The 15109-nt window shown below is 43.7% G+C and overlaps 2 protein-coding genes across 4 annotated transcripts in view; one reads left to right on the top strand and one right to left on the bottom strand.

Moving 5' to 3' along the window:
• Nucleotides 1-10968, bottom strand: part of ccdc146 (coiled-coil domain containing 146) — a 43934-nt gene extending 32966 nt beyond the window's left edge. The window contains exons 1-3 of one of the 3 annotated variants that reach the window (XM_034287948.1): nt 10829-10968; nt 10468-10511; nt 9194-9383 (exon numbers count right to left, since the gene is read on the bottom strand). In XM_034287948.1, the coding sequence (XP_034143839.1) occupies nt 9194-9376 (183 nt within the window). In that variant the 5' untranslated portion in view covers nt 9377-9383; nt 10468-10511; nt 10829-10968. Of the gene's footprint in view, nt 1-9193; nt 9384-9762; nt 9888-10467; nt 10662-10828 lie in introns of those variants that run through there. The other 2 variants (XM_034287947.1, XM_034287946.1) reach the window with 2 other exon arrangements.
• Nucleotides 2123-7379, top strand: fgl2a (fibrinogen-like 2a). The gene is made up of 3 exons (XM_010895155.5): nt 2123-2980; nt 6309-6508; nt 6790-7379. Exons 1-3 carry the CDS (start codon nt 2275-2277, stop codon nt 7294-7296), a joined length of 1413 nt encoding a protein of 470 aa, XP_010893457.2. The 5' UTR covers nt 2123-2274; the 3' UTR covers nt 7297-7379.
• Nucleotides 10969-15109: the final 4141 nt, after the last annotated feature.

Below are 15109 nucleotides of genomic sequence, written 5' to 3'. Positions count from 1 at the left end.
TACCTGTGTATGCTGAGTACGACCGTTTATCGGTGTATGCTGAGTACAACTGTATACCTGTGTATGCTGAGTACAACCGTATACCGGTGTATGCTGAGTACAACCGTATACTGGTGTATACTGAGTACGACCGTATACCGGTGTATACCGAGTATGACTGTATACCGGTGTATACCGAGTATGACTGTATACCGGTGTATACCGAGTATGACCGTATACCGGTGTATACCGAGTATGACCGTATACCGGTGTATACCGAGTATGACCGTATACCAGTGTATGCTGAGTATGACTGTATACCTGTGTATGCTGAGTACGACCGTTTATCGGTGTATGCTGAGTACAACTGTATACCTGTGTATGCTGAGTACGACCGTATACCGGTGTATGCTGAGTACAGTCGTACACTGGTGTATACTGAGTACGACCGTACCTCGGTGTATGCTGAGTACAACCGTATACTGGTGTATGCCGAGTACGACCGTATACTGGTGTATGCTGAATACGACCGTACATCGGTGTATGCTGAGTGCGACCGTATACTGGTGTATGCTGAGTACAACCGTATGCTGACCATTTGGCCATGCAGCTCCCTGGCTGTTGGAAGCCCAGGCCTGATAATGTAACTGCCGTTTCTGCTTGGCTGCCTGTGGAATGGGAACATTATAAGGGCCATGGTTTTCTACTTCCTTGTTACAAACTGAATACAGTTTGGTGTTCAGTGGCAGGGAGCACCTCATAAAACTGTGGAGTTGAAAAGATCCTCAGGAAACCAATATCGGTTATGCAGAGTCTGACATTCATAACAATGAGTCACAAGCAGCAAGATAATTCTTGTTTATAGTGGTGGAGCGCCTAACTCTCAAACCTTTTATTTTACCCCAAACTATTACAACTTGTCAGATGCGTTGCCCAGGAACAATAACGAAAACAGTTACAGTAACAATGATGAAGAGCTGAACTGGTTTATTTCCATTTCCTTTCAGAGGGATATTCCGAGATAATCAAATTGTCTGACCTTGATCTACCATTACCACACAGTGCCCGATGGCAGCTGTAGTTTCGGCTCACTCCAGGATGTCAGCCAATCTGTTTATCTTCCATGGCAATCTCACCTTTGGACCAAAACCAGAGCAAGTAAACAATGTAAAAGTGAGTCTAGATAGTAAATGATGTTCTCACTTTTACTATGACTATTCCCGAATGGAACAATCTACAAGATGGATCCTAACACAGGAGTGTGTGTGAACTTCAGCTTGTGAAAAGCTATTGTCAGTTTGGAGGAGCCCCATCAAAGCCCAAGGCAAACTAAGGCCAGAACGAAAATCAAACAACTGGCGGTAGCAAGAAGATGCTCTGTAGAAGACGCTCTGTAGAAGACGCTCTGTATACAAATGAGCAACACCACGGTAACCTCTGAAACATCGGTGAATACCCTTGTGTCAGGGCGCCATACGTTCTAACGCAGCCTCTGCCCGGTGCCCACAGTAGATCGGAATTTGAGGTAGGTCATATTGCGAGAGATAATTATTACATGTGGTGTGGCGGTGGTTACACCAACGAGCCCAGAGCCGACGGTGGAACCCACACACAGACGGGTCTTCTGCCCAAGCGCACGTGTCAGGTGGCAGCGGGGATATAAAACAGGTGCACTGCAGGACAGGACAGCAGCCATAAACTCTCCCTTCAGATGGTCTAGTGTCCCACTCTACTGATAAATCGCTGATCTAACACTCTGACAACTTGTCATTCTGGTCTTGAGCAAGACACTGAAACCTTACTGCTCCCCAGTTTCTCAATATGGCAGCTCCTTGTCCTTCTTCAAGCTGGAGGGGTTGGATTAAAAGCTAAAATAAAAATTCCTTTGGACCTTGTGTGCAATTCATTAAAATAAAAGAATGTAATAATTTGCAATGACACAGTTTTCTGTTTCGGTGAAATCGGCTGACTTCTAAATAACTTCCTCCCAAACTCAGAAAATGTTCTCTGCGCTGAGTGAGTGGAATTACGCAATACAGTCCAGCAGCCCCTCCCATCCTCCCTCTTCACCCCCTCTCTCTGCCTCTCTCTCTCTGCCTCTCTCTTTCTGCCTCTCTCTCTCTCTCTGCCCTGATATTAATGACACAGCTATCTGAAGCAGAGGCAGTCTCCTGCGCTCAACACTCTCCTGCAGGCTGCTTTCAGCTCACACTCTCAATCTGCATAGCTGAGGAAGACACTCACTCAAACATATACACTCTCACTAATTCACACACACACTGACCCACAGGCACCATGAGACTGGCCCCGCTGTGCGGTTTCACCGCCACCACTTTCCTGCTGGCGTTCCCGTGGAGCTCGGCGGCGGAACCCGCGGACAGAACCCAGAGATGGGACAAGGTCCAGGACAAGCCTGCCTCAGGTGGCTGCCCCGTGAGGATGAAGCCCTCCGGCCAGTGCGACGACGAGGACGACTGCCCCTACCAGGTCACCCTGCCGCCGCTCACCATACAGCTGCCCAAGCAGTTCAGGATGCTGGAGAAGACCATGAAGGAGCTGCAGAGCCTGAAGGAGACGGTCAACCGGCTGAAGAGGTACTGTCTGGAATGTCGTCATCAGGCTGACCAGAGCCCCCAGACGGAGAGTGGGGAGGCGGCAGGCAGCACGGTGACGACCGTGCTGGTACCGGAGGGGCCGCAGTCCACAACCAGCAAGGAGGAACAAGGAGGCGGCGGAACCCCCCGAGACACCGGGGCCGGCGGCGGTGACCCCAACTCCGCACTGGATATGCAGGTGAAGATGGAGCGGATGTCCACCAGCCTGCGTAACGCGCGGAGACAGATCACAAGCCTGCACGGACGCCTGGAGAACCTGAGCCTGGTCAACATGAAGAACGTGGAGGCCATCGTGGACAGCAAGGTGGAGAACATCACCGGGGTGGTCAACAAGCTTAGGAGCAACTGTTCCCACCAGTGCCTTGCCCAGAACACGTCTCCTCAGTGTAAGTCCAACAGCTTTTAAATCACTTACAGACGTCAGATTCCCTGGGACAATAATGATCCGTACAATCTGTTAGCGTTACTCTAGACCTGGGGTCGGCACCCAAGCACCCCCCCAAACCCCCCCACGGCGCTTTAAGGCAGCAGCTGTGAACGGTGCCACTCAGAGGTGAAGAATGGGGCGAGCCTGAGGCAACTTCATGTTAAACCAGAGTTTTTAAGTTAGTTGTATACCAAATAAACACTGCGTGTCTGTAGAAGGCAAGGTCTCCATTCCCTGAGGTGAGTAAAGCGATATTACAACAGCCTAGTCACTGATAGCATTCCCACAAGGGCCAGTAGGAGAAAGTATGAAAATGCCTGAACTCACTTTCTGCAGAAAGCTCGGGATGAAGCTGCTTAATGACCAGAACTGTACATGTAAAATGGGCCATCTATTCTCTTACACAAGCCTCTCTAGCTCTTGTTATTACTAACTTGTTATTCTGCACCAAGACATAGATTACTAAACTATTGTTTCCCTTTAAGCTTCGGCCAACCAGACCGATTATAAAGCCAGGCTTTAGCGCCGTTGCGTGCTGTTGTGTGTGTTCGTAAGCCCTGCTGAGCAGGAGTACATTGCGGTCTCAGTCTCAAAAGGAAAAGAAGGACATGTTTAAATTAAGACCATTCTGATACTTAAAATGCAGGATTTTAAAATGTTTTGAGGGTTTTTCTTACAGCAGAATGAGAAAACAACAGCACCTTCGTATTTCTCATAATGGGATAGTTTAAAGAAACTTGAAACTCATTTGTTACGAGTTAAAGACAAACAGCAGACACGTGATGAAACGCGGTCCGAATGGCCAGGGTCCTCCAAAAACAATTAGAATCTAAACGAGGTTCAGGCGTGAGGCAGGGAGTTTGGGGAAGTTGGATGCACTGCTCTCTCTCTCTCCCTCCCTCCCTCTCTGTAACAGGCTGGAATTTGAAGCCACGCTCACGTTGTAATCTAAACTCATTATTTGTTTGGGAGGTGTGTCTTCTCAGATGTTAAGAGAATTCAGAAGGATGATCAGTATGGAAATGAGATGGTCATCACATTTCCATACTGTAAGCCACTAGTTAGACTTCTTAATTTTGGAGATCCTAATATACAATTCATGACCATAGAAATGGAATGCAAACTAAGCCTAGTAAAGTTTAATTTCCATCTAGAGGTAATTCCAGAGGCCACAGGACATACTGTATTTCAGCAGGAATCCGTCAAAATTGATATGGAACAATTCTTCCAGCACAAGACAATGATTTCACAAGCTCTTCCACAGGATTTATCTGAAAAACAGATGTGAGAGGCTTTTGAAATGGATGATTAGTGACAGCAGTGTGATTTCTCTAGCCAGTGCATGCAGGACAGTGTTCATGTGTGACCATGTCAGTGTGAACAACTAACTCCCTGATTACGACTAGCAATAGCAATTTATACCTTCTGATAGTCCAGTGAGAAGAGAACACCGTTGTGTCAAAATGTCTGCTGTAAATGCATTGGTCACGTTTGTCTGCCGACCCCTATGGATGACTTCTAAGGTGGGGATGGATTATCCAGTCACGTTTCCTGTTTGGCTCTACAAACTACTCTGAATATATTGAATATTTCAGTAAGATTATATCTAATGACCGGACCGTTTCTACGACCAGTAGGCTTTCAGCATCAAAGGACAATGTTGAGTCATGTCAATCTGATAAGGGAAACTTCCCTCAACTCAACTTAGCACAACGTCCACAACATCCAGAAATGTGCACCGCTCCACAACCGATCACTTAGCCCCGGCTCACAGATCAAATAAACAGTGTGTATACAGCCTCTGATTGGATTTCAAGGTATTTGAAGACATCCAATGAGTCCACTCAGTGTGCCTGAACGAGTAGGAGTACCCCACCTTCTCTCAATTACTTTATAAACACGCTGAAATGTCAAGGAAACCAGAGGAACTACTTATCTGTTGGGAATACAGGCTCTTCATTTAGTGAAGTAAAATCAGGACACAGACACACATGGTCTTTTGTTGATAATACTGCAGCTTTTCCCTTGCCGTCAATCAACTCTATTATTCTACAAGTCTGTCTATCCTTCTCACCGACTGTCTGTCTGACTCTGTGTCTCTTTCTGTGTGTCTCTGTGTCTGAGCCTGTGTGTTATTTTGTGTCAGTCTCAGATAGGTGCCTGCAATCTAAAAAACAGCACAAAGAGCTGCGCAGCCAGACACTAGAACAACCACTCCCACACAAGCAAAAACACAAACATTTCAGGTTTAGCTGTCCTTGTGGGGACCTAGGAAATCACACCAATATTATATATTCAATATCCTACTTTTACAGATAAAATGCTGGTGGCCTCAAAATTGGCGTTACAAACTGGCTCAGTACCATGCATTGTTATTCAGGTTGGTGCTGGAGGTGGACTCTGTTTGGTATATCGGCCACCTGCAAACTCAGTCGTGGTTATTGGTGCTGAATGTGTTCTCCTCTGAATGTTTAGGTTCTGGCGAATACTTCCATGTTAAACAGACCGTGTATTAAGATGCATAATGGCTGGGAGAGATGTGTTTCAGAGGATACCACCGATCTTCACCACTCCCCTGCCTACCAGGAGTTGCTGCTGTGCAAGGCCTAAAACTAAAACCAGAAACCCTAAACCTTATCATAACCCCTAAATATAATTCTAATCCTAACCCCAATATTTCCTCTAAACTTGAGCCCTAATCATAAAATACTTTTACTGTCCCTGTGGGGATTTTGGTATTACTTTGTGGCGATAATGGCACAAGGTCAAATTTTCCTTGTTTTACTATCCTTGCAGGATTTTTGGTTCCCACAAGTACTTCTATATCTGTATGCACGCACACGCACGCACGTGCACACAAGCGCAAACACACACAGGCTAATTTACTGATTCCTATGCTCTGTCCTCTCCCTTTTGGCTTCCATCCGGAGCAAGAACCTGCAGTTTCTTTCAAAAGCCCAGGGGGCTCAATGCTCCAAAGGTGGGTGTCAGGATGGGTTAGCGTCCCAAACACAGAGTGGGGGCAGGCAGGCTCTCCAGTTCGCTTGGCTAATCCCATTTTACACTTTCCCACGTTTTGACAAGTCTGTCCCTTTATTTCCAAAACACTTTGACGGCCGCATTTCGACTCGCACGGTCAGCTCTGGGGCTGAAAGTCAGTAACATTCCATGCAGTCGCCCGCTGGGCGGTGAAGAAACTTGCTTTGAGGGAACCCATTTTTCCCACTCATTTAACACTTTCTATTTCTATTCTATTTCCCCCATTCCCCGACTTCTGTCCTTCCCAGTCATCATCGCACCCAAGGACTGTTCCGACTACAACATGCTGCAGCAGAAGAAGAGCGGCATTTACCAGGTCACGCCGGATCCCAGGAACGGCACGTTTGAGGTGTACTGCGACATGGAATCCTATGGAGGCGGCTGGACCATGGTTCAGCAGCGCCTCAACGGAACCGTCAGCTTTAACCGTTCCTGGGCTGAGTATAAGGTTAATAATCCCATCTCAGTCCCGCACCTCTGAAACATTTTGACGGACCATGACTCCACTGGGTTAAACCTCTCTGGCCCGCTTGGGTGGAGACAGGGGTTGTGTTCCAAATGGCAGCCTATTCCCTATGTAGTTCACTGCTGTAGATCAGGGCCCATAAGGAGTAGGGTCCCACTTCTGATGCAAACATTCACACTGACTTGTCTGACCTTTAATTTTCTCTCTCTGTCTCCGGGTCACTGTTGGTTTCTCCGGGTCTCTCTTCCTGTCTGTCTCTCTAGAGAGGCTTTGGCAACCTGAGGGGTGAGTTCTGGCTGGGCAACGACCGAATCCACCTACTGACAAAAGCCAAAGACATGGTCCTGCGCATCGAACTGGAGGACTTTGAGGGCGTCCGAGAGTATGCCAAGTTCGACCAGTTTTACGTGGCCAACGAGTACTTGAGATACCGCTTGTCCATTAGTGGGTACAGCGGAACAGCGGGCAATGCCCTGCACTTCAGCAAAAACTTCAACCACGACCAGAAGTTCTTCACCACGCCCGACAGGGACAACGACCTGTACCCGTCCGGGAACTGCGGGGCGTACTACAGCTCCGGATGGTGGTTCGACGCCTGCATGTCGGCCAATCTCAACGGGAAGTACTACCACAAGAGATACAAAGGAGTGCGGAACGGGATCTTCTGGGGCACATGGCACAACATGACCACTGAGGCCTACCCCACCAACTACAGGCAGGCCTTCAAGACAGTCAAAATGATGATACGGCCAAAAAACTACGCCCCGTAAAAGAAGGAAACCAGGGTGGAAAAAAAGGACTTGAGAAAAGACAAGACGGATAGATATAAAAAAAAAAAAAAACTGTTTTAACTTGTGAACTTTCTGCTCCTTTGTCCTCTCCTCTTCCCCAATGTAAACTTAACCCACGTTGGTCAGACGCAGTGCAAAGTTGAATTTCCAGTGATAAAACCGCAACGCAGCCGTCAACATTAGTTTGTTTCACCGCTTCATCAAGGGATGAGAAAACCTCAGCTAAAGATATACGTGTGAAATCATAGTCACAGTCAAACCTGTCTGCCTATCAACCAACATAACACTGCTACAGAACTAAAAACAGTGACAAGGTAGATGCAGCCACTATGTGCTTTGTGCAGAGTAACTGTGTTGATGAGGTCGACCGCACTGCAGCTGTTTTCAGACTACAACTGTATGTCCAGAACCACTTCTGTATAATACTGCCAGCTAGCGGCCTGTGATAACATTGCTTTATGTCCTAGGCTCAGCATGGATGGAAAGAAAATGTCATGAATTATAGGAGTATATGTACAGTATTTATTTTTGGAAGCCTGATAAGCTTTTATATGACTAATATATGAACGGAATGATCATGTTATACACAGATATAGAGAATGTATCTTGTATTTAGAATAAAGAAGCATTGCTATAGTATGAGACCATAGACTTAATAGAGAGTATTTTGAATGGGATGAAACGGTTGTGTATTTGAATTGAATAACATTATTTAGCTTGAACTCCTAAAAAATGCAATAGTGTGTACATTTAGATCTTTATGTATGTACATATAAGAGCTTTTTTTTTTATTGATATTAAATTGTTCTGTTAGAAGAAAAAAGGCATTTACTTTTTATATAAAAAGGGTAATAAAGTTTTTACAGATTTGCACTGAGTACTGAGTGCTTTGTAACCTAATTTTCACCACTCATACAGAGCTATAATACCGTACATCTCCAAGCGTCAACTGTTGAACCCAGAAGCATTCATTATTTGCGCAAAAGTAATGTTGGCAAAACAAATGATTACCAGGGTATCGTGAACAGCCACCAACTTGCATTCTCCTACAGCCACTGAACTGTGTTGTCATGTTGGCCTGAGATTCAGTTACTGGAGGATGTGTAATCTGTGTTTAGTCTTGTGTAATTGGTCAGAAAACGTTCCAGGTCTGTACCTATTAAGAGATGAGATTGAATCGGAACAAGGAACTCTATCTGGAATTGATTGGCAGGTCTATGGGTGAACACCTGTTTTGTCCCAAGTCCAAACTACTGCTGTTGGGTATCACACGAATCCCACTGTAATTGTGAACGATTCGCGGTACCATTTAGTTTACGTACATCTGTTCACGAGAGATTAGCGGACGCTAAACCGTGTCAGCCAAGCACAGCTCGGCTTGGTTAAGAAGTGTGGCAAAGGGAATGCATGACCAAAGAGGACATGACGAAGCGAGAAGATTTACTCACAAAATCTGCCAGAGCGCGATAAGCGGATAAGCAGATTTTTTTTGTATGGAGGTAAATTAGGGTTTGTCGAATTACATGAGGCTTATTGAATCAAATACTAGTTTTGTAATGGTTACGTTGTTACTAGTTTACTGCTATTTGTGGGCACATCTGGCATTCAGGTAACTTTAAGAAAAATAACTTGTTGTGCCTGTTGTTCTATCTTAACTTAGCAGGTGTTCAAAGAAATTGCCGGAACTAGATCCACCACATAACGGTCTTCAATAAAGGGGGGGGTGCTCTTGCATATCTTCCCTATCATTGGTTACAATGATCCCTCTAGATATACGATGATCCCGCCTCCTCCCAGCTTCATTCCATGTATTTCCACAGTTAGAAATGTCACTCAACTATCTTGCAGTAATATAAAAGGTCATATTTAGCGTTACCTCGTCCAGGCACTGAAAGGCCGGGCATGCAGAGTACATAATGGGGCCCTGGGCCAAGCTCTCCTCCTCCTGGGAGGCATCTGGAGCCAGGGCTAAAAGAGGAGAGATCTCCTCCTGGGTCTGCTCCTCCTCCACACCTCCTCCTTCTGAGGGAGGAGCCGTCTGTTCCCAAGCCTGGCTCATAGTGGACCTGTCACACATGCACACACACAATCTGTCAGCATTTTCATGATTGTTCTGCAACTACTACTAAAGTTACCGATGTTGTAAAATATGTACACAATTATTGTCTTTTGTAGAAATAATATGCTGGCCTTGTGAGCGCATTTCTGGCACACATTTCCAAGCTATTTCAGCAAAATATGTACATGTTGCAAATGTGAATAGAAATATGATTTAAATGTATTTCAATTGATACGTCGTCCCGATAACTCTCGTAAATAGGCACTTTGTGCAGGTGGATTTAAACATAATGTCAATAGAATCTAGTGGTATCCTAAACCGGTGACAGTCCTGTATAAAAAAGGCATTGACAACTGAAGGCCTCTAGATATCTCTATATTACTTACATGCGCAGTTATATACTGCCATCATCTGGTTATCTTTCAAAGGTGTCAGGACATGATGTCGAATGGCTTTATAACGTTTGTAAACTTGGGTGCGTTCATTCCGCGTAACGTTTCATCAGATTCTACTGGAGAAATTCAGGTACGCTATATTAAGGTATGTCAGAAAGAACGAAAAGAGGAGGGACCTAACTGCATGTCCATACAAACTGACGAAACGTTTGGTAACTAACAGTCAGGGAGTATTGGAATTCATGTCCACAATGAAATCTGTTTCACTAGATAACTGATGCGTTTAATCAAATGGCTTATAATGAATACATTCAGGCCAGCCCCTCTGACGAAACGTAAAACTTAATATAGTAAAGTATTACCTCGCTGTGCTGATTGCTGTGTTCAGGCCACATTAACGTTACTGTACACGGTTCAATCAGTTGATATAACCATTTTAGCCTAAACAAGCCAACTTCACAGCCTAATTAGCAACTCGTTACCAATAGTGTAGGCTTACTCCACGAATGCAAATATAATATAATGTCCATGAAAACATTTCAAAACAATGAACAAATTGCACATTTCGACAAGTAACTAAGTAATGTTTAGTAAACAACTTTTTGACCTGCGAAAATCCAAAGTCTCGATAGCTTAAAATGTACGCGTCAGCCAACGCTACTGTGAAGTCGTGAGCGATAGTTGGTTGGCTCTTACCTGGCAGCAAACCTCCCGGGCCTTTGACTTTTTTTACCGGACTTCTGTAAAAACGACTCTATAGCATTATAAACTATTATGCCATACAATGTGTTTCTGTGAAATGTACGTTAGGTATCTGTACAGTAAACTTTGTTGGTAGCAAAGTCGACTGAAAGGCTTTGGTAAATCTCTGCCCCTCTCTTTTGTTGAACGGTTTGAAAAGGTTGCCATAACGACGCCCCGCACGGTTCAAGCAAGGGTGTTTTAATTCTACTTCACAAAACGTTTGAAGTGGCAAAACGTTTCGTCGAAGCAGTTTATATTGGACACATTATGCTAGGTCCGTTCATGTTTATCAAACAGAATAAACGTGACCAACCGGAATCTGGAAGTCTGTATTCAGACGTGTAGAATCAAATGTCAGTCCTTAACCTGCTCTCCCTTGACGTTTTACATCTTTATGTCAGTTTTAACCTAAATTGCCATGCGGGATTTAATTAGTAAACGTATCAAGCCTTTGACCAACTGAATCAAGGATTTCTTGGTTACAACAAATACCGAATGGGGCCTGTTTTCAAAGATTTTAAAACAGTTAGATGCTAACGAGACAAGTTAAAAAATGTTAATAACATACGAAGAATGTGGTCAAATTAAAACAGCATTGTGAATATAAACGCACTCCCTACTGTAGGCTGCATCTCTCTCGATAAGGGCGCCTGTTAAAATAAATGTAAGACGTAGCAGTGCTGCTCTTTTATAGATTTAATGACCATGTATGGCAGTAGTAAATTGTCTTGCATGATTTCAAGGTAAAACAGCAACTGACGAAATTTCAGCAGAGGGCGCAAAGTATCCATTAATCCTAAATAGAGATCAGCCAAGGACTTCGGAATCATCCAAGTTGATTTGAACGATTAAAAGGATTAGCTACGAGATGCGGATTCCTACATGAAATAGCCCTCATTTCAGCTAAAATTTGAAAAGCAATAATTTACCATCTATAAAATAGAATTGCAGTGTTCAAAGAAAATATTACATTGTACTAACCTATGGTGTTCATATTTGGAAAAAACAACAATTTGACCTTAATGGAGCTTTTGTTATTGGATCCGTTATCTACTTTCACTAGGAAGGTATCTAAAACAGATTTTGCCTAAAAAAAAATCATATTATTCAATAACTTGAGACTACAGTTTTCAGAGGACACTGGTGGAAACAAATCGTTATTCCAAAACACAAACATATTAGCTACCGTTTTCAAATGGAACCAGTGGAAAAGGAACATCTTGTTCCACCAACTGAAACATAGTTAGCTTATATTTCTAAGATGAAAACGGTGTAAAAGCAACTTCTTATTTTACCAACCGAGACCTATTATGTCCACATTTCTGAAATGAAAGTGGTGGATCAGCATAATCATCCAGATTAGTTACCCCTTTGCCCTGTAAAGAAAAAGACATCCATGGACAACCGAGTGCTCAGTAACCCAATGTTAGCTTTCTGTTCCCAGCTCCGCATATCAGCAGCATGTCTGTTATCTGACTCATTAATTTGGTTGGTTCCCTGAATGGATTTCATGGACTGTTCGTCAAGGATTAGGCTATAGTGCGAAATAAAAAAAAAAAGTTTCCTTGCCTTTTCGGAAAAGATGTAACTGGTTTAAGTCAACAGATGATGTCCTATTACAGGGAGAAAGAAGACATGAGATATGTTAGGGTTTTCTTTGTCAGGAGTCTTCCTCTTTCATTTAAAATACCATTTGTTACATTTTCTAACTATCCAAATGTAATCATGATTATGCACAAGTATAATTCATATAATACTCAAATGACTACAGAAAAGACCTACGTTTGTTTTCCAGAGATCTTTCCAAGTTGGAGGGAGAATTTCGCGCCATCTGTCCCGCTGTGTAGTACTTCCTCTTGAGCTCCCTCTAGTGGTATAAATATCCGTAAAGTACGTAAATATCCCCAATACAACAATTCCATAAGCATACATATGCTAGCCTAAATATACACATATATTCAAATTATGTTTATCACAAAGATATTGTAACAAACTACCATACCAGTCAAACATCACTACTCTGGAACACTTGCTTTGTGGGGAAACCGCCTTTCCATTACCACTGGAGCTAAATGGTACCGCCCCGTCAATTGAAATTAGGCTGAAGGAAGAACAGTTATTAGGTGTCTGTAAAGAGTCCAACGCGTTGATACTGTTAGGCAGTAACAAGTTTCAACACTTAACACAGTCATTGGTGGGTTACTGAATGGTATGTGTCGGGTTGACAGGTATATCACAGGGGTATGTTTAAGAGTCAAGGGTAGAGAAAGGGTTTAGTCGTCAGAGAGGGTGAAAACAAGTGTGTCTTTGTGTGTGAGCAAGACGAACAGAGAGAGACACACACACTCACACACGCTCACATAACACCAGAGGGGAACCTCAGATGGGGGTTCAGTATAGAAAAACTGCCCTGTTGCTGGACACCAAGTCCCCTGAAGAGGGATGGAAGCAGAACCCCAGGAACCAGACGATGGATCCGAACAGACAAGCGGGAAAAAGGCCGTCACGTTTACATAGATACAAGAGAGGACCCGAAGCCTCGGCTTGGTTACCCTGATCTGTTTTGCCCTCGTCAATTCCATTAATGTCATTGTTAAGTAAAGTCCATTAAGAGAGCAGCGGAGCTAGATAAACGACAGATGAACGACAGAATGAACGACAGATGAACGACAGAATGAACGACAGAATGAACGACAGAATGAACAACAGAATGAACGACAGATAAACGACAGATGAACGACAGAATGACGGAGGATTCCTCCTCTGGGGTCTCCAGGGTTCCCTTGGCTGAGGAGCAAACTACCAGGATGTCGAACAAAACGCACATCTACAAAACACGAAACTGCTAAGGGGAGGTGGCACAGTGTTTCCTCTCAGGACTTTTTGTGGACCTTTTCAAGGCCACGGGTCTCTGGGGTTTAGTCCTCATGTAATTCCCATGTCTATGTTGGTGCTAAACACAATGCCACTCTGACTGTAGATTGTAATTCAACGTGATGTCATGTTTTCATACAGCAGCAGAGCAGGTGGACAAATCTGACAGGTGGACAAAGGTGCTGGAAGTCTACGGAGTGAGATGGAACTAAGTTGACTTTCTGCTGGTTTTCCCATCCACTAAACATCTCAGTGCATTGATATTTGTTTGCAAAAGGACTTTGCCAAAGTGTTTGAACGGTATACGTTTGCACTGATTGGTTTAAAACTGGCACAGGGTGAATATTATAAAATAAAGAAATAAATGCTTTTCACCAGTTGCCTCTGTTCGCATGCTCCACCCTCAACCAAATAAAACGTTTTAATTTTGCTGGCATTGTTAGTATTCATTGATTGGACCTGACTTTGTTAACAAAGGTGACATATTTGCAAATTTAGTGCTAAATCCAGGCTCCCCCAGCCCTGCCTTTAGGGATCTACCGTCCTTTAGGTTTTCTCTGCAGTTAAGACTAATCTTATTTATCTTTACATTCAGATCAGCACAGTATCTCTCCAGGAAAAGATTGGGCAACCAAATATGTTGCATATGCTATGTTCTGCCCAACTGGCTTTGCTGGAAATGATAGCTTCTGGGCTTCTGTCTTCGTTTTGTTATTTTTTAAAAGTTGGTTAGAGTGGTACCCTTACAGTTTAGAAAGATAAATATATTTGAGACGGTACTGTATATATTCAATATGCTGGTGTTTCTTGTTTCCTTTTCAGCTTCTTGGGAGACTGAAGTCAAATTGCAGACATAACAGTGTTTTCATTCTTTGGTGGATAATAATGCTATCTTTAAACATTTTACATTTTTATGCAAGTTTGGAAAACAATACTTCTGTCTCCAACATTGCTCTGATGGTCATGTGATCTTTTTATACGTGGCTAAGAGAGTATTTGTTTTGTTGAGGAACTGTGACATTATAAACCACGACCAAAATTACAGCTTTTGGAGGACATTCTGCTGTGAAGCCCAATATTCAAACTATAAGAAAGATCCTCAGACAACCATGGCATTCAATGGAAACATGCTGAACGCTTATCCAGGGAGTAAATGCATGACTAGCATTAATCGCACCCATCCATCAAGAGAATTTGTAATAACCTTTGCCTTGCTTTGGGGCACGTGTGTCTGTCTTTGAGACTTTTCAGTCTGTACAGTGGCCTGAAATGTTGACAAAGCCAGGCATTTGTGTGAATGTCTTTCCTTTCACCAGAAAGCATGTTCTAAGGACCTTGTATGGCATGTGGGCCAAGTTGCTCTGGGGTGAATGAGCATCTAGATCCCAAGTGTATTTTGTACTTCCCATGTGCATTGTGGTGCTAATTGTAGTGTGTGTGTGTGTGTGTGTGTGTGTGTGTGCGTGCGTGTGTGTCTGTCTGTCTTTGTTGTTTTTTTTAGACTACACAATGTTCTGGAATGTCAAGAAAGTCAGGCATGTGTGTGAGAATATTTCCTTGCGGTTGAAAGAAGACTCATGTCAGGGTTGTTCTCTGCTGGTCTCCTTGATTCTGTGAAGATGTCGAATCGAGGTTAAAGCCATTGTCTGGTAAGTTAGGACACCATCCCAAAGAAGCCTTTGCCACACCAAGCACAGACCCATGACCAGCTTTATATTAC

The sequence above is a fragment of the Esox lucius genome, chromosome 18, assembly GCF_011004845.1.
Source record: "Esox lucius isolate fEsoLuc1 chromosome 18, fEsoLuc1.pri, whole genome shotgun sequence".
In the NCBI taxonomy this organism is placed as follows: Eukaryota; Metazoa; Chordata; class Actinopteri; order Esociformes; family Esocidae; genus Esox; species Esox lucius.
This window is presented reverse-complemented; position numbering and strand designations above follow the sequence as displayed.

Excerpts from the sequence above, each read along its gene's own strand:
- fgl2a (XM_010895155.5), top strand. The coding sequence starts at position 2,275 with ATGAGACTGGCCCCGCTGTGCGGTTTCACCGCCACCACTTTCCTGCTG. Across the intron at positions 2,981-6,308 it reads CCAGAACACGTCTCCTCAGT|TCATCATCGCACCCAAGGAC; the intron begins GTAAGTCCAACA and ends TGTCCTTCCCAG. Across the intron at positions 6,509-6,789 it reads GTTCCTGGGCTGAGTATAAG|AGAGGCTTTGGCAACCTGAG; the intron begins GTTAATAATCCC and ends CTGTCTCTCTAG.